The sequence below is a fragment of the Chiloscyllium plagiosum genome, chromosome 28 (genome assembly GCF_004010195.1).
Source record: "Chiloscyllium plagiosum isolate BGI_BamShark_2017 chromosome 28, ASM401019v2, whole genome shotgun sequence".
NCBI lineage: Eukaryota > Metazoa > Chordata > Chondrichthyes > Orectolobiformes > Hemiscylliidae > Chiloscyllium > Chiloscyllium plagiosum.
In genome coordinates this window covers 11,949,497-11,969,569 of record NC_057737.1, presented here as the reverse complement: position 1 = coordinate 11,969,569, position 20,073 = coordinate 11,949,497, and the positions used below count along the sequence as shown (strand labels likewise).

The 20,073-nt window shown below is 41.0% G+C and overlaps 1 protein-coding gene across 3 annotated transcripts in view; it reads left to right on the top strand.

Annotated features, from left to right (window-relative positions):
- Positions 1-20,073, top strand: part of mnta (MAX network transcriptional repressor a) — a 127,606-nt gene that overhangs the window by 19,204 nt on the left and 88,329 nt on the right. For all 3 annotated transcript variants that reach the window (XM_043718301.1, XM_043718300.1, XM_043718302.1), the window contains exon 2: positions 16,736-17,246. In XM_043718301.1, the coding sequence (XP_043574236.1) occupies positions 16,736-17,246 (511 nt within the window). The remainder of the gene's footprint in view (positions 1-16,735; positions 17,247-20,073) is intronic.

Sequence of the window (20,073 nt, the reverse complement as noted above, 5' to 3'; positions counted from 1 at the left end):
TATCTAGTGCTTTTGGTATCCATTGTCAGTGTCTGTATTGTGACAGCAGCATCTGAGCTGAACAGTAATGGAAAACCACTTGAACTTGTAATGGTAAGACATCCTTTTACCTAAGGTGGCAGATCCAGGACCCTTCACTTGCCCTGTATATAGGCACATTGAGATAAAGTACAGAATCCCTAAATGTTACACTTGCCTCCAATTGAGTGGGCAATGTCTCTGCTAGAAAAAAAAATAGACATTAACTTGCATAAAATATTTCCTGACGAAAGTGTTGATTAGTTCTATAAGAAGTGTAACCTACGTTAATAGCATTCTGGAGAGATGTGCTTTGCATTTAGTTGACTGAGATACAGAGGACAGTCCAACCCTTGTGCAGCGATTGTTTATGTACTTGGGTTCATAACATTTGAAAACTGAATATAAAAAAACGCAGAAATGCTGGTAATACTCAATACATCAGTCAACATTTGTGGAGAGAGAAGAGCAAAATTAATGCTTCAAAGCAGAACTTTGCTCAAATGCTGATCAGATTAACAAAGTTCACTATTTTAAAGTTGTGCAAGTTCTCTCATTGAGGAAAGAAATTGTGTGTAGTCTACGAGATGTAGGTGGTCAGCATGTTTTATTTCAAGAGTAGTAAAAGACACACTTATGCCATAATTCTTGAGGTTTAGTGTACTGTCTGTTAGAGCGAAGATACATAAGAAAAGTTTGTGAGAAGATTTGTAGCTCGGGTGCTCATTGTTGTGGTTCTGTTCGCCGAGCTGAGAATTTGTGTTGCAGATATTTCGTCCCCTGTCTAGGTGACATCCTCAGTGTTTGGGAGCCTCCTGTGAAGGCTTCACAAGAGGCTCCCAAGCACTGAGGATGTCACCTAGACAGGGGACGAAACATCTGCAACACAAATTCCCAGCTCAGCGAACAGAACCACAATACATAAGAAAATGTGAAATTACCCCCCATCCCTCTATATTAATAAGTATTATTGTCCACTTCCTTGTATGTCTGATTACAAACATTGTGGAGACAGTCTAAAGGGAGATGCATTTCCTCAGTCTGGTTTGTGCGTAGGAATTGTGCGTGGCATGAAATAGGAAGTATGGGACAAAATATTTTTACCTGACAAAAGACCTGTAAGAGTGCAGTTTCGGAGAGCATTTTGTTTTAGCAACGCTGACTAGACAATTAAAAGAAAAAAAAGCTTGAATCATTGTGTCTTGTTAATTACAATTTTTAATGTTAAGACAAAGAGTCATAGAGATGTGGATGTAGATTTGCTCGAATCTTCCAGCTCAGCGAGCAAACCTACATCCAGAACCTCAACCTGAGCTACAAATCTTCTCAAAACTCGCTAGTCATAGAGATGTACAGCACAGAAACAGACCCTTTGGTCCAACACATCCATGCCGATCAGATATTCTATCTAAATCTAGTTCCATTTGCCAGCATTTGGCCCATATTCCTCTAAATCCTTCCTACTTGTATACCCATCTAGATGCTTTTAAATATTGTGATTGTACTAGCCTCCACCAATTCCTCTGGCAGCTCATTCCATACATGCACCATTCTCTGCATGAAAAAGTTGCCCCTTAGGTCTCTTTTAAATCATTTCTCTCTCGCCCTAAACCTATGCCCTCTAGTTTTGAATTCCCCTACTCTGGGGAAGAAACCTGTCTGTTTATCCTATCCAGGTCCTCGTGATTTTATAAAGGACACCGCTCAGCCTCCGATGCTCCAGGGAAAATAGCGTCTTCCTATTTCGGCCCTTCCCTGTAGCTCAAATCCTCCAACCCTGTCAACATCCTTGTAATTCTTTTGTGAACTCTTCTAAGTTTCACAACATCTTTCTTATTAGCAGGGAGACCAGAATTGCACACAATATTCCAAAAGTGGCCTAATCAGTGTCCTGTACAGCCCCAACATGACCTCCCAACTACTATTCTCAATACACTGGCCAATATACAAAGGCAAGCATACCCCACCCAAACACCATCTTCACTATCCTATCTACCTGCGACTCCACTTTCAAGGAACTATGAGTCTGCACTGCAAGGCCTCTTTGTTCAACAATCCTCCCTAGTATTTTACCAGTAACTATATATGTCCTGTTCTGATTTGCCTTTCCAAAATGCACCTCATATTTATCTAAATTAACTCCATCTCCATTAAAGGAACTGTACTTCGTATGTAGTAACATGATGTGATTTAAAATAACCTGTACTGTACTTACTCTATATTGCAGATCCTCAGTCCTAGCCATTCTATATTCTAAAATGCATTTGTCTATGAATCTTTTACTTTCCAAAGTACTGTAGTGCTATTCTGGATCAGTGGTGCTGGAAGAGCACAGCAATTCAGGCAGCATCCGAGGACAGGCAAAATCGACGTTTCGGGCAAAAGCCCTTCATCAGGAATCAGTGTTTTTACCACTGTAGTGCTATTGTTGACAATGACTGTGAAGAATGACCTGGAAATGCTAATATGGCTAGTTGTGATGTGTTAATGTTTGTAACTATATCCTTTTATGTTTTGTGATAAAATGTTGCAGAGGAAGTTTCGTCAAAGGTGGAAGGAATTTTTCTTCTAATATTTTTCCTGAGATAGGGTCTCGGAGGTTATTATTTATTTTTTTTTTAAAGGTGTAAAATCCTACAGCATTTCCCTTTTCTCTCCCTTGTTCAGCATATACGCAGCTTGAAGTAGGGGCATGGCTGGGCAGGGATCTGGTTCTCGTCACCTTGGTAATGTGTAACGCTGATTAAGTGTCTTTCTCTGTCCTTCCTCCTCCTCTCACAAGCTGGAGGGAGAGGCCACTTGACAGCAGAGCAGACGAGAATGATAGCTGAAATAAAAGCAAAATACCGTGGATGCTGGAAATCTGAAGTAAAATCAGAGAGTGAGAAAAAAATTCAACAGATCTGGCAGCATCTGTGGAAAAAGAAGCAGAGTTCATGTTGAATCCAGTATCTTCAGAGTTCTGTTTCTCTGTCCCCACAGATGCTGTCAAGCCTGCTGAGTTTCTCCAGCACTTTCTGACTTTTTAAAGAATGGGAGCTCAGCTGGTTCACATCCCTTTATGTTGCCAGACTTCTGGTTGCAAGAGTAAATATGAAGAATTTAAGATTAGCACAATGTGTACCACTGGATATCCTTTTACTAGATACATTTGCATGATTTGGGGGCAACTTAATATTGCATTGATCCTTTGTAGAAACAGGCATCACAGAAGCATGAGAAAAATGAGTGCCCAGCCCAAGTTGATTTAGGAGGATTAAGCAAAAAATTCATTAAGTAATTGGCTTTTAAGAAAGAAGTGAGAGGGAATAGTTTAGGAAGGAAAACAACCTAGTTGGTTGTTGGCACTTTGACAATGGTCAGACTGGGGACTTCACAAGATGTTGAACTGAGAAGAGAGATTCATTTCTGGGAAGGATGGATTGTAGAACTGGAGGAGATACTGCCATTGTAGTTGTTGCAGACATTTTAAAGATGGTGGAACTCAAAATGCATATTTTCTGTCAGGAATCAGTGTTTTTACCACTGTAGTGCTATTGTTGACAATGACTGTGAAGAATGACCTGGAAATGCTAATATGGCTAGTTGTGATGTGTTAATGTTTGTAACTATATCCTTTTATGTTTTGTGATAAAATGTTGCAGAGGAAGTTTCGTCAAAGGTGGAAGGAATTTTTCTTCTAATATGGAAAAAAATGTCTGTTTCCCCAGTTTTCCGAATGAATGTGAAATAGGTCTAGAAATGTTTTCGGTTAAAATTGGATTTGTCCTTATTGTACGTTTAAGTGGGCACATGTTAACTAATAAATCTAGTACCTGATTCCTCCTGGTCTTTTCATAGTTGTTTGTCCTTATAGCTGTGAACAAAGTTTACTGAGAGTGTAGTTTTGTGCAGTCTGCGAGGTGGACATTTACTTGGAATGATCACAACTGGGTTGATGTCCCTTGTAGAATGTAGTTTCTCATCGATCAAATAATAGGTTTGTTTAGACTGCAGGCTGATAGAAAGAACATTTTCCATGTGAGCTGTGAATAACCTTTAGCCAAGCATTGCTGGATGAAGATGAGTCCATCGAAAAAGATCGACATTCGCTGCTTTGTAGCACAGTTGGGATAATCTTATGGTGACATTTGTGCTCTGTGAAATAAATAAAGGACTTAAACCTGCAAACGTTGACGATCTTTGCACTTTGTATTGAAATCAGATTTTTTTTTTTATTTTGACCACGTAGCAAGAGTGGCCCAGTAGGGAAAAATGCAATGTATATTATGGAACTCAGCCATTTGAATCAGGGAGGTTCCAAGATTGGATTTAGCTGTTTGGTGTATTAGTTGATTTCAGCTTGAATCCAGTTGGCTGCTGTAACAGGAGGGAGAAAATGAATAGACAATCTTGTTTGTGCTTGCTATCTGATGATGGAATGTATGTGTGCGTCTGTCTGTCTATTGTTCGGCTGTCAGTGACTGCCTTGATCACTGTAATGGCCATCAGAGTGAGGCGTTGCAATGTGCCTTGTACTTCTTAAAATATATGCTTCACCAGCCGCTAATGCTTTCTCGAGGGAAGAATTCTAAAAACTGATATAGTGAACAAGTCTGTCACCTTGTAGTGAGCTGAAGCAGATAGGTGAAAAAGGACATTTGTTTTTTCCATTATCTGCATTGAGTTAGCTGGTTCCAATTGGATATAGTGGGATGGGATCCCAGAATTAGTCTTGATTTAATAGGGAAAAGATGGGAATAATTAGCTATGGTTCATGTTCCTTTTTGTTGTCCACTTACTCCTGCTTGGAAGACCTGTGTCCATGTGTGGAAGGATCAGATCCATCTGTGGTAGTGATTTTGGCAAAAAGGAAAGAGTGACTACTCTGATGGGTGTTGGTAGGCTGCTGGAACTTGTGGAATACTCTCAAACCATGAATCTGTGCCCTTCTGACTTGGTACGTAGCCTCATGTGCTCTTCGGGGTACTACATATTTGGATAGTACCATGACAATACATCAGTTCAGGTCAAAAGCAAATCCTTGCCTCATTGTCTTTTTGGAGCTTCGTTTTGAGGCATTTTCTTTGGGAACTTCTTGTTTGCAATTGCTCTCCACTCTCAGGGGCAAGATGAGGTGGTAGGTCCCCAGTCTACCTCAGCTGGGATGGCAATCAAATCCATGCCATGATTCTGAGCCACCTGCTAACCATCTTGCCAAAAGGCTACCAACAAACACATGCAAGTTCAAAATTATAGTCAATTGTCTTGGCAGCATTGTGACCCACAGCCATGTAGATAGTTAAAGTAAACCATGTCTCCCATATGTGGTTATAATTGCATAATAAAAATTTACTCAGAACTGGAGTGAGGGACAGGAAACTGCATGTTAAGCATTATTTCTCTGCTCTTGTTCTGAATTCAACTCACAGTTTGGGAGCACAAAGGAAAAATGTTGCTCTAAGTCTGAAACAAAATGAGAAAATACTGAATTTCAGACTAAAATATTAATCTGCCTTTTCTCTCTACTGCCACTAACTGAATAGCCATCTGTTTGGAGCATTTTTTGTTGCTAAAGAATGAGTTTTGTGGCTCACAGTAGGGTAAGGAGCAATAGAAGTTTCAGTGGTTTCAACCCGTTGTCATGGATACATGACAAAATTGCACCCTGTTTGGCGAACTCTTGCCTCACTTGGAGAAGTGCTGGAAATGTGAAAGAATGACTGGAATGAAAGAATGACTGGAATGAGAATTGGGAAGTTTAATCCCACTGAAGTGGGGAGGTCTCCTAAACTGGATTTTAAACCCATTGGTGGTGCATTACAGAGGGAATTTTACTATACATTGAGATATTTTTTGAGTCAACCTGTTCAGAGATGTAATTATACGCTTTTGGAGCAAGTGAGACTTGAACCCAGCACTCTCGGTCCAACAGTAGGGACACCACCACTGCACCACATTTGTCCCATGCACAGGAAGGATTGGGTACCAAGACTGCCAAACAGAATTGTCAAAGAGATTCCTCTCCTCAGTAGGTATTGACCGACTCCCACAGCTACCTGGATTACACCTCTTCCCACCCTACCTCCTGCAAAAATGCCATCCTGTATTCCCAATTCCTCCGCCTCTGCCGTATCTGCTTCCAGGAGGACCAGTTCCACCACAGAACACACCAGATGGCCTCCTTCTTTCAAGACCGCAATTTCCCTTCACACGTGGTTGAAGATGCCCTCCAACGCATCTCATCCACATCCCGCACCTCTGCCCTCAAACCCCACCCCTCCAACCGTAACAAGGACAAAACACCCCTGGTCCTCACCTTCCACCCTACCATATAAACCACATCATCCGAGGACATTTCCGCCACCTCCAAACGGACCCCACCACCGTTTATATATTTCCCTCCCCACCCCTTTCCACAAAGACCGTTCCCTCCGTGACTACCTGGTCAGGTCCACGCCCCCCTACAACCCACCCTCCCGTCCTGGTACCTTCTCCTTCCACCGCAGGAATTGCAAAATCTGCGCCCACACCTCCTCCCTCACCTCCATCCAAGGCCCCAAAGGAGCCTTCCACATCCATCAAAGTTTCACCTGCACATCCACCAATGTCATTTATTGTATCCGTTGCTCCCGATGCGGTCTCCTCTACATTGGGGAGACTGGACGCCTCCTAGCAGAGTGCTTTAGGGAATATCTCCGGGACACCCGCACCAATCAACCCCACCGCCACGTGGCCCAACATTTCAACTCCCCCTCCCACTCTGCCGAGGACATGCAGGTCCTGGGCCTCCTCCACCACCACTCCCTCATAATCCGACGCCTGGAGGAAGAACGTCTCATCTTCCGCCTCAGAGCACTTCAACTCCAGGGCATCAATGTGGACTTCACCAGTTTCCTCATTTCCCCTCCCCCCACCTTACCCCAGTTCCAACCTTCCAGCACTGTCCCCATGACCTGTCCTACCTGCCTATCTTCTTTTCTATCTATCCACTCCACCCTCCTCTCTGACCTATCACCTCCATCCCCACCCCCATTCACCTATTGTACTCTTTGCTACCTTCTCCCCAGCCCCACTCCCTCCCATTTAATTCTCCACTCCGGAGGCTCCCAGCCTTCATTCCTGATGAAGGGCTTTTGCCTGAAATGTTGATTTTCCTGCTCCTAGGAACATGCCTGACCTGCTGTGCTTTTCCAGCACCACTCTAGTCGAGATATTGACTTATGCTGATCGGCCCAAATAATCTAAATACTTGGATGGAGACTAGAGAATGGACACTGTGGTATTCTTGTTTCACTTGTCAGAGTAGACATCCGGTGTCAAAAAGCATATAATGTATGTAAATGGGTTCAATAATTTTCTGATATTTCTCTGTAGAGCTGTCTGTTGCTAAATATTCTGTGACGTGGAGGTGCCAGTGTGGACAGAGTTAAAAATCATACAACACCAGGTTATAGTCCTACAGGTTTAAATCTTAACAGCAATCGAGGATTGTTCAATATATCATATCAGTTGCATGACACTATGCTCTTTTTGCTATAAATTCTGTACTTATGATCCTGCCCCCCTGATGAAGGAGCAGCACCCCAAAAGCTAGTGCTTCCAAATAAACCTGTTGGACTATAACCTGGTGTAGTGTGATTTTTAACTAAATATTCTGTGGTTACATGTTGCACGTTCTGAGAAATGTTGGCAGTTCTGCCATATGGAAAAATAGAACCATTCCAGTTAGCTTTATGTGAATGTTCTCTTCAGAGGGAGAATGGGACTGGTGACATTGCATATAGTGCTAGGTCTGTCTGAAATACAGGTTTTTATTATGCAAGCCTTGCATCTAATGAGAAACCACCACTTTTCAAGACATTTGATAGTGTACTGTGTGTATAAAGAAGAAAGGCAGTCATTTCAAGTTTGCTTTCTTCTGGCATAAATTTTCAAATTTACGAGCATCTGCCAAACTGCAAGCCTTCCTCACTGACAGCAACTCACTTCTTAAGTAACCATAGCTTGTAGTACTCTCACTAATTAGGTCTTTGTGATGTAAAGCAGACAGGCTGCAATTCACTGTGGCTTTACTATACCTAACCAAGGATATGTCCATCTAATAATAGCACTAAGTTGCTGGGCAGAATGGAGCTGATTGGGTAAACTGCACCTTGAATCTTTCACTCCCACCTCAATTCTGTCCCACTCCTCCCATCAACTGCGCCCAGAGACTGCAGTTTTACATGATGGGGATGGATTCTATGCATATAATTTGTATTATATTCAGTGCTGTTTGTTCACTGCTGGAAAACCAATCTTGCTTTTATTAGATGTTGCTACAGTTTCAGTCATGTGTTCTGTTTGCTGTAATTCATGGGGCTGCTTTTTAAATACACTCCGTAGACTGCTTGCTGTAGCGCATTGTTTAAACAGACTGTTTTCTGAGTAAATGCACTTTGCAATAAAATAGACTGTTTGCTCTCAGTTCTGCTGTAATTCCCTCTCCACCTCTAATTCGACACATGCATGTCGTGAAAATATCTCCTATATCTAAACAGGGAGGGAGGCAGAAAGTGGGAGACTACAGGCCAGTTAGTTTAATGTCTATGGTAGGGAAATGGTTAAAGTTACTCTTAAAGATGTTATCACAGGACACATAAAAATTCAAGATTGGATAGCAAAATGTTAGAAGCTATTCTGAATGATGTTTTAATAGGACACCTAAAAAAAGCCATGATGACATTGCCTGATAATCTTGACTTACGAAGGGTTAATCATGTTGAATTAATATATTGGACTTCTTTTGAGGAAGTAACATGTATTGTGGATGAAGGAGAACAGATGGATGAACTGTACTTAGGTTTCCAGAAAGCATTTGATAACATGCCACATCAAAAAAATAAAAGCTGAAAATAAAAGCTGATGATGTAGGGGTAACAGATTGACATGGGTAGAAGATTGTTTAGGAGAAAGTGAGGACTGCAGATGCTGGAGATCAGAGTTGAAGAGTGTGGTGCTGGAAAAGCACAGCCAGTCAGGCAGCATCTGAGGAACAGGAGAATCGATGTTTTGGGCATAACCATTTCATTAGGAATGTGGTTAGAAAGATTGTTTAGCCAACAGTAATGGAGTATAATGTGGGAAAATGATGAAATTGGCCCTTTTAGCAGGAAGAGTAAGAAAGAAACATATTACCTGAAAGGTGAGGGTTAGCAGAGCTCTGACATGCAAAGGAATCTGGGTATCCTAGTGCGGGAATTGCAAAAGGTTGAAATGCCGATTATAACAAGGAATTGGGAAAGTTAATAGAATGTTATTATTTATTGAGGGGAATTGAATACAAAAGCAGCGAGGATATGCTTCAGTTATACATGGCACTGGTAAGACCACATCTGGAGTACTATGAGTTTTGATTTCTTTTTATCTAAGGCAGGATGTAAATGTGTTGGAAACAATTTAGAGATGATTGAATAGCCAAAACCTGGAATGGCATGTTGTCTTACGAGAAAAGGTTAAATGGGCTAAGATTGTATCTGCCTGAGTTTACAAGAGCAGGAGTTGACTATTTCAGAAGTAGGATCTGGTAGGGCTTTGATGGTATGGATATGAAAAGATGTTTCTCTTTTGTGGGCGAACTTAGAACCAGGCTTACAATATCAAAATAATGGGGTCTCCTCTTTAACACAGTGAGGTCAAACCTTGTCTCACTGTGAGGCTTTGGAACTCTGGGAAGGTGATAGAAGCAGAGTCTTTGAGTATTTTTGATTCTTGATAAGAAAGGGATTGAAGAGTTATTGGGGATAAAGTTATCAGGAGGGAGTAATCAGAGCAGTAATTATTTAATGAATGATGGGCTCAAGTGGCCTATTCCTATTCCTAACTGATGTATTTATATGCAGTAATATGTTGTACATTCTACAGCAAATACTCCTGTTGTCCTGATATTATAAAGCATTACATCTTCTGATTTACACTGTTGAGCACCAAAGGAAGTCAGCCAGTATTATGGAATTTGCTTGTAGCTGGTCTTATTTCGCAGCTGATATTAAATGAGTTTTCAAACTATTGTCCTTTATTTTCTCCTATAAAATTAAAAATCACACAACACCAGGAAATAGCCACCAGGTTTACTTGGAAGCACAAGCTTTTGGAGCGCTGCTCCTTCGTCAGGAGGTTGCCTCACTGGCACCTCTAAACCTTTTGTCCTGTAGCTACTCCCATGCTGCATTGATGGTGCCACGAGCAATTTCTTTTGCTATGTCAGCTGGTTTTACAGCTGGATGCCTTTCCTGCCACTAACCTTCCCCATTTATCTGGGGCTAGGAACCACAGCAAGATTAAACAGGAGTCTCTTGTGTTCTTGCTGCCTGCCATAGACATAGTCATAATCAACTTGCTTGGCTGCATTTGACACATCCCCTCTGATCATAACGTCCTGAAGTGGAATTTGAAACTGGAGCTTCTGCTGCAGAGATAGGGATACTACCACTGTGTCCTCCTATTAGTATTATTTAAATATAGAGTTCAAACACCCAATTGTTCTCTTTCTCTTGCCCAAGTGTTGCTGTCTCAATATTGTCTCTTTGAGCTGGCAAAGCTGAAAACTGAACCTGTGATTGAACTGGTCATTAAAAAGTCAAATTACAAGGGGCCTATCCAAAAATTTATGTTAAGTAGCACTTTGAGATAATAACCTACGTAACCTGCTTTGCTTAAAAAGCACACTGTATATAAAAACAAAGACAATTGCAATTGACAGTACATATATGGAAATATCTTATTTGTTCACAACTTACAATGGCCTGTCCTTGTACAAGAAAAACCATTGAACAACACCTGGAAAATTTCAGTAATCTTTTTCTACTTGGTGTGTTGTCGTTGGACAGACCTGCCATGCTGTCATACGTGTTTTCTGTGTTTTTTTTGCTGCCATTGCAAAATCCCAAAGCATTCCGATAGTCTTTGTGGTTTCAGCTGAGGAAACAAGTGGGCAAGTGACTCTTCTGGATCATTAAGGTGATAATCATTTCTTTCAATTGATGCATTTTGATCACTGCCCTGATTAATGCCTCAAAAATGCTGGGAGCCATCCAGACAATTTTGTTAAGTCTCATACTGTATGGGCAGCATCTTGACCTTGGCCAAGCAACGTAGCTTGTTGGACTTTCCAAACAGAAGAAGCTGCAGCCTTTTATGGTGGTGCAGTCCATAACAGTAAATCTGTTCCTTGCTTTGCTTTTCATTTACACATTTCATCTCGAAGCATTAAGGACCAGTCTGCAAACAATGCTAAAATCATCCAGTTACATCTGCATTAAAATTGACACTTGTACATTCCTGTTTAGACTGTGGGTAAGAATATGTTTCAGGCCTTTGCTGCAGGCTTGCACATAACTTTAAGTCCTGAAGTGGCTTAACTCTGCTCTGAGTGGTTGGCATGGCCATATGGCCAAATATGGCTGTAGTCAAATTTTTGTTAAGCAAAGATATTAAGAGATATGGGCCAAAGGCAGTTATATGGAGTTGGGTCACAGATCAGCCATGTTATCATTGAGTGGTGGAACAGGCTGAAGGAACTAATTGGCCTACTCCTGCTTCTATGTTCCTATGGCAAATGTGCATTGGTTCAGCAAATCCGGAATTAGTTCACCAGTCCAGAACCTTTGCCTATCATGGGCTTCCTTCTATTAGATTTCCTATTTTGCTCTTGGGAATGGCTGATAAATTCAGTAGAATTGCAGTTTTTGGTTAGCTGAATTTGACTCAGTGAAATTGCGCGTATTGCATGTTCTGATTACCACAATGCTAGTGGCAATGTGGATAATTTAATTTAGCAGCTTTATGTTGTTAATATGGTGCAACAAAAAAAGCCAGATGTCCAAATCCAAAGGCAACACTTATCTTTATTGTTCGTTACGCACAGCTGCCGTTATTCTTGCTAGCTGACTTTCCAAAAAAATTCCCTGCTCTGTGAAATGTCCCCCCCACCTCCCCCCACCATCTCCACCTCTGCTCAATCTGTTAAGACACATAAGAGACTGCCTTAGAGAATTCCAAATGTCGATGAGGAGAGAACATGATTGAAATTATAATCATAGTGCTTTTCTGACCCTAGATTTTAAAGAAAGAAAAAAAAATGTGAGCACTGAATTTAATGGAAGTAAAAAGAAAAAATATCCTTGCATTACAATAGTGACTATACTTCAGAAGTACATTAATGCACTGCCAAGTGCTCTGGGGAGTCATGAGGTCATGAAAAGTGATATGTAAATATAAGTTCTTTCCTTCTATTATCAGGAAGTAAAGAAAGACTGCATTTATTTTTGCTCTTCACAACCACAGGACATCTCAGCACTTTACAGTCAATGAAATGCATTTGAAGTGTCACTTTTTGATGTAGGAAATGCAGCAACCAAAGTGCATACAGCCAGTTCTTACATGTGGCCATGTGATAATGACCAGATAATCTGTGTTGTTTGAGGGATGAATATTTGCCAGGCCACGAGGGAGAACTTCTTTATTGTTAGATGTGATATCATGATTTCTACCAAAAATTGCAAACTAAAAGACAAAATGAAACTTATCGAGTGAAATGTGTAGATCAAATAGAAGAAATCGCGTCTTCTTGCAATTTAATAAATATCAAGATAAAAGTCCTACATTTATGTGACATGACACACCAGCAGTGCATCAGCCATAGTGAAACACATTGCCTTTCAGTTTCAAATGTAGACAGAAAGTACTGCAGAAACTCTGGCAACATCTGTGGAGAGAAACAGAGTTAATGTTTCAAATCATATGATTCTTCTTTGGAACATTTAATTTTAACTCGAAACATTCACTCTTGTTTCTGTCTCCACAGATGTTGCCAAACCTGTGAAGTTTCTCTCACATTTTCTGTCTTCTTATTATTGATTTCTAATATCTGCAGTATTTTGCCGTTGCATTTTTCACTTTCATTCACTTTTATTTTTCTCTATTAACTTCTCTCTCAGAAGTTAAATATTTATGAACCCATTTATATATGTTGTGTCCAGCTATCAGATTCCAATGCCGTCGACTAAAAAGTTTGATTCCAAAGGAAAGATTTATCTTACTAGTTATTACAAAAATGAAGATGTACAAAGTTCTATTTTGTTGGCAACAAATGTCTTAACTGTGATTTACCAAACATTATGTGTTTGTTTAATGGATTGTTTTACCTTGAGAAAATTGGTGAAGAGCTGGAACAGGACAATGTTGGTATGCCAAAGATCAATTCAGTCAGTAAGCAAAGCTTATGTAACATTGAACTAGGGTTTTAAGTTGTAGGGTGGAATTTGCATTTTTCTGAAGGACATAGAAACATCGAAGCATAGAAAATAGGAGCAAGAATAAGCTATTTGACCCTTCAAGCCTGCTGCACTATTCATCATGATTATGGCTGGTCATCCAACTCAATAACCTGTTCCTGCTTTTCCCCCATAACCTTTGATCACTTTAGCCCCCTGTGCTATATTCCATATCTTTTTTGAAACCATGCAATGTTTTGGCCTCTTAGAGATAGTGAAGACTGCAAATGCTGGAAGCCAGAGTCAATTGATGTGGAAGTGGAGAAGCACAGCAGGTCAGACAGCTTCCGAGGAGTAGGAATGTTGATGTTTCGGGCCAAAACCCTTCGTCGGGACGGAGGGGTGGGGAAGGGAATTCCGAACTAAATAGAGGGAGGGGTTTGGGGCTGGGGGAAGGTAGGTGGGATAGTGATAGTTGGATGCAGGTAGGGGGTGATCCTGATTGGTCAGAGGGGAGAGGTGGAGCGGATAAATGAGTAGGAAGGTGAACAGGTTAGGTCAAGGAGGCAGGGAGGAGGAGGAGGAGGGCTGGACATGGGATGAGGCTGGGAATGGGAGATTTTGAAACTGGTAAACTCTATGTTGAGGTCAATGGGCTGTAAGTTCCCCAGACGAAATGTAAGATGTTGTTCCTCCAGTTTGCATTTGGACTCACTTTGATAGTGGAGGATGCCTCGGATGGACATGTACCCAGGGAAGTGGGAGAGGGAATTGAAATGGATGGCACCTGGTCATGTTGATTGGTGCGTGCGGAGCATATGGTACATTTTTCTGAAATCCAGTGAATATAATTTCAACTGATTCAACCCCTCTTCATATGTGAGACCCATCATCCAAGCCGAGGAGTCCATCTGATAAATCTTCTCTCCACTACCTCTACAGCAAGAACACCTTTGCTCAGATAAGTAGAACAAAATTGCACCCAATATTCCAGATGTGGTCTCACCAATGTCCTATATAATTGCAGTAAGACCTCCCTGCTGCTATACTCAAATCCTTTCACTATGAAGGCCAACATACCATTTGTCACTTATTCCACCTGCTGCTTCTACAATGGCTTACTTTCAGTGACTGGTGTACAAGGACATGATGTGCTCCACGTGGTTTAGGGCTTCACGTTCTCTGAACAGCTTTCAAAGTTTGATTTCTAGGCCACTGTGATTGTCCAATGTAACAGGTTGATGGCAGTAGGCCTCATAAACCTGCTGAGGACACAGATGACGAAATAGCATTTTCATGTGTTGGTCTGAGAAGAGAAAGTTAAGAAGAGATTTATCAAAGCTGTTCAAAATCTTGAAGGATCTAATCTGAGTAGATAAGGAGAAGATGTTCCCATTGCTAGAAAGGTGAAGGACCAGAAGACACCAATTTGACACGAATGGCAAAAGGATCAACAGTGACATAATGGAAAATACCTTTTTTCTGCAGCGAGTTGTTAAGCTCTAGAATACACTGCTTGGGAGAGTGGTGGAGCAGGCTCAGTTGTGATATTTTATAAAATAACTGATATAGGGAAAAGACAGGGACGTGGGACTAGCTGTGTAGCTTTCACAAAGAGCCAACTCTGACAAAATGAAACAAAAACCTTCATCTGTATTGTAGCCGTCCTGCAATTCTAGAACACTGGAAGGACTCTGCTCTTCAACTAGTATCATAGGATCTTCGTTGGCTACCTGAACAGGCAGGTGGAGCCTTGGTTTTACTGCTGCATCATTGAAGGCATTTCTGAAGCAGCCCCCTTTCATGGGTAGCTCAGTGGTTAGCATTGCTGCCTCACAGCACCAGGGACCTGGGTTCAATTCCAGCCTCAAGTGGTTGTCTGTGTGGAGTCTGTATGTTCTCCCTATGTCTGTGTGGGTTTCTGCTGGGTGCTCCAGTTTCCTCCCACAGCCCAAAGATGTACATTTAGGTGGATTGGCCACGTTAAATTGCCAATCGTGTCCAGGGTTGTGCAGGCTAGGTGGATTAGCCATGGGAAATGCAGGGTTACAGGGATAGGGTAGGAGCTGGGTCTGGGTTGGATACTCTTTGGAGAGTAAGTGTGAACTCGATGGGCCAAATGGCCTACTTCCACACTGTAGGGACTTCTAAGATAGTGGCAGTAATGGTATCAGCCTGGATTATGATGAAAAGTCCAGTTCTGATGATTGAACCCTTGACTCTGATTTGGAGATGTCAGGTGGAAGAGGAAATAAAAAACCATTCCATGACTTTGATATCTGAAAAAAATGAATAGGAGTCAACTTGATGATTCTTGATTTCAAGGTATTAGAATGCCTGGTGAGTTCAGTTCTTGAATATTCAATCTTCTTTTGAAAGCTGAAAACTGAAGATTTTTGTCAGCTACAAACAAATATGTTGATGTAAGAGTCTAATACCAGTCCAATCCACTTACCATAAAATGTAGAGTTGAGGTTAAAATCAGATCAACCATGAATGTTATAGCAGGCTTGAGGGGCCAATTGACCTCTTTTACCTGTTCATGTTCAGTGTTGCATAATTGAATGTGAAACAACAGAGGTGGACTTGTGGTGTGGTGAGTTTTAGCTCCTGTGTTCAAACTACCATCTGCAGTTAATTGTAGAATTGATGGACACCAAACTCTGTGACGCCCATCAATATATAGTATTGCTGGGTTTCAACTTTTACAGGATACCCCCAAGGATAATTTTAGTAATCTCTTACACTTTTGTTGAGACCAGTCAACGTTATCACAAGCTAAAATTCAAACCTGCACCATCCGGAACTTTGTGGCTCATTTACACACAGTGTTTATCAGCTGAGGAGAGAATGCATGCTTGCCTATATTGAACCGCTCACTGGTCTCTGCTCTTGTGAAGGTTTGTAAGCTGTGAACACCTGGACTCTTGAAAAGCAGTTCATGCCTTGAAACCATACCCTGGATGTAAGTTTGCTCACTGAGCTGGAAGGTTTGTTTTCAGACATTTCATCACCATGCTAGGTAACATCTTCAGTGAGTTTCCAAATGATTCTTCAAATGGTGACAAAACATCTGAAAATTAAACTTCCAGCTCAGCGAGCAAACCTCCATCCAGAACCTCAACCTGAGCTGCAAATCTTATCAAAACGTGCTAAGACCATACCCTATTAAGAGTTGCTGCTTTTATAGAATGAAGGATGGGGGAGAAATTGGGATCATTTTACCATCACAATTCTTATCCTGCTGAATAAGCAAGTGCCCTTAATGGCTAAAATAACTGCAAAGATGCACAGTTCTAAAGGACTTGGGTTGAAATTTTGCTTTGGATATTTACTTTGCTGAGCATGTAGCAACTGTGCACTTTTATGTTTTCTTTTTGTTTATCAGGTAGACTATAAATATAGTTATTGTACTTGCTTCTTTTATAAGTTTCATAATGATTAGATCTTCTGACTGTTCTGTCTATTCCTTTAACTTGTAGAAGAACATGAGAAACGAGACAAGTTCCATTTGGATAGGGAGCCAGAATGTAAAAGAACAGACATGGAAATAATCAACAACGTACTCCACATAGAAGAGGTTAAACCTGAACTTCAAACTGTCCCTGCACTTCCAGTGCCGAAACCATTGCTTCCTCCAGCTGTTGCTGCTACAATCGTCGTGCCTCATGTGGTCAGTCCTTCCCTCGCTCCGTCCCCACTCCCCCCGCAAGTTGTACAGCATCATCAACCAGTCGTGAGCCCTACCAACAGCACCAGAGAAATTTCCCAATCCCCACCAGTGCTTCATCGATCTCCGATCTCTGCACTCACTGACCCACAGCCTGGTCCACCGTTGGTGAGCAGCTCACCCCAGCAGTTTACAAGTTCAGTGTTGACGATCCCACCGCATCATGTCATCCAGCCGTCGGCCCTACAGCAGCAACCAAGTGGCCTTAAGCCAAGTTCAGTTGATGATGGAAAGCCCCAGGATCAAAAGAGAAGGCCAGGAGGGTGAGTGTTAACAGTACTAATGACTATTCCTCACATTACCTCTTTGTAGCCCAGATCTGAAATAATTTCTTGTGTTTATCATGAAACTTAAAGTAATAATTTGGCTTGCAAGACAAGACATGAAAAGCTTGAATGTAAGGAAGATAAGCCAGAAATGAAACATGGCAGCAATGTAGCGAGTCTGCACACTTGCCAAACCTTTCAGCTATTTGAGCAATTAAATCAGGTTGTCCTCTTTCAGATTATGATTCAGTTTTGAAGTACTGTCAAGTGACACACCATTGTGACCCCTCAATCTGCACAGTTTTAGTTATTTATGATAAATACTTTATTTCAGGCACCTCTATATTTGCTCTGCTGCAGGTAAGTCCAGAGTCAGCTTGAGTCAATTCTGTAGAATACAGTTTACAAAAAAAAAGCATAACTTGTAGCTTTATTCCGATTTTATTGACTGTGGAATTTTCAAACTGAGTGTTAGTTTGCAAGTGTGTAGCAGTGATTGGTCACCTCCATCATGAGCATCTTGGTGAACGGGTAAAGTTCCACATCGCGCTGCATACTCAGAAATCTAAAGTTCTCTTTAACTGTGGGGGAAAAAGCTAACGGTTCTAGCTTTTATCTTTTCAAACATAGGATCCTCCCTCAAGCCACAACCTGTGATGCGTGGCAGTGTTGGAAATGATAGCAATAATGATAGGAACAGGTGAGGTGCAAAAGTAGTGATTTGGCACAATGTTTAAGTATCATCTTTACATTTTAGTTTTCCAAAACTATGTTGGTATCAAATGGATCCAATTACTTCACAGACAGTGGGCCTTTGGTAAAGCAATGCAAAGAAATCTTCAAAGTTTCAAAAATCAAAAGCTTCAAGTCAGAAGTTCAAGCTAGATATTCTATATATTCAATGTACTCTGGTCTTGATGGTGAAGCTGAATTCCTTGGTCTGAATGAAGTGTTCTGTAAGCTAATGACATTGGCTGTGGACGTGGTTGTTCTCCACTTGGAGCATTGTAAGCCTCTTCCCAACTGTGTTTCAATTCAGATACTGCAATAAAGTCTGACCACTGACGTCTGACCACCATTGTCACAGAATTTTCTTCTGATTGACAAGGAAAGCTCAAAATAAACATTTGTATTAAAGTCAGCTATTTCAAATCAGATTGATTACAGACTTGCTTTGTGGTCGTAGTTGCAATCACATCTTTGATTGGTACTTTAAAATCAGATAGCTATAACATAGTCTAATAGTGCATTTTAAATAAAAACTAGTGAAGTTTTAGAACCACATTGAACCAATGCCCTCTTGATTACTACCTAATAATGTGGTCACTCGGTATTTCAGTTGGTTAAGTTGTAGGGTTTTTCCGGTCACCTGGAATACTACAAATTCTATATTTCAGTGTTTTCTGCATGGAAATTATACCCATGCTCCTTGACATGAATGCTTCCAAGGTGTTCAAATTGGCATCAGAATGAACAGTAAAGATTAATCTCTGTCTCTCTAAAATGCTTGGAGAATCCCAAATTTGGGAAAGGTTTGCACTTAACGTCCATTTAATATGCAGCCTCTTGCTTGACTTGCAGAGAGTTTGACAGGGAAGGCATTCGGTGATCTCATTACATGTCCTTATGCCATAACAAATGTTCTAAATATCCAAGGACAAGAATCCAGGAAGAAATAAAACCCTGGAATCATTCAGACCTTTGACCACTCATGAAGAACTTAATTTTTCAGAATCAATTTTTAAGCTTCTGGCAGCAGGAGCGTGACATGAAAACTTTGGCATTTTTTAGGCAACGTCTTAAACCGTACCATTTTACAACAGGATTAAGATCCTCCAAATGTTTAAATAAATATCTACCATTGGGATATCTGCACATCCTATAGGAGGTACCATTGACAAAGCCTATAAAGGATGCAAAAATGGTCATGCCCGAAAAGTTCATTCCTGATATGAGCCTCAGCCTTAGGATGTCTAGAACTGCATGTTGTCCAACAGTTAGAGAGATGCCTACGACTCTAAGGCCCGCTAACCTTAATCACAAGCCTCAAAGCTGTGCAAATTCAAGTCCTTTGGTTGGAATACCAACTATTTATTTTCTTTTCCTACTTTATAAGGTCTTGGAAGAATAATTTCAACGGATTTCTACTTCAGACACCAAAAGACTTTACATAATGTAGCATTATGTTGCACAACAGCTAGTCTGTTGTTGAGAATATTGATCTCAATTCTCTGCCAGCACCTTGTTGCAAGAAAATGCTCTGATGGGGTAGCTGCCAATTGAATTCTCTGCTAGTTTGAGTTTCAACGGGGTTATGCACAGTTACCCCTTCCTCACAAAACCAAAATCACCCCATTCATCTTTCATACAGACAAGTTTCTTGTTGAGCCAGTCTTTAGTTTGTTATTCCAGCGTATAACCTTCTGATAAGCTCAATGTTAAGCTTTCAGACAGAATCCTATAGGTCCTCTTTCCCTCTTTGGCTCTCAAAATGTTGTGATTCGGTAGTTCTCATTATCATTGGAAGAATTTCTTTGTACTATCTATTTACAGTATTCTCCCCTTTGCTCAATGATCTGGTATGTCATGCAGATAGCTTGCTGGCTTTGGCATTACCACTTGAAAGTTGAGATGATTGATGCATGAGCAATCACCTCCTGGTAGCTCCCTATCACTTGAGAAATGAAATAAATGAAACTTTGGTTGACTTGGCTACTTTATTGGTTTGCAGATGAGCAGGACTGTTCTTAGAATCTTACCCACTGTCTTTCTTTGCTCTTGTTTTTGGGAGGCAGTGTTGAGCAGTTAATAGAAATTCTGTGAC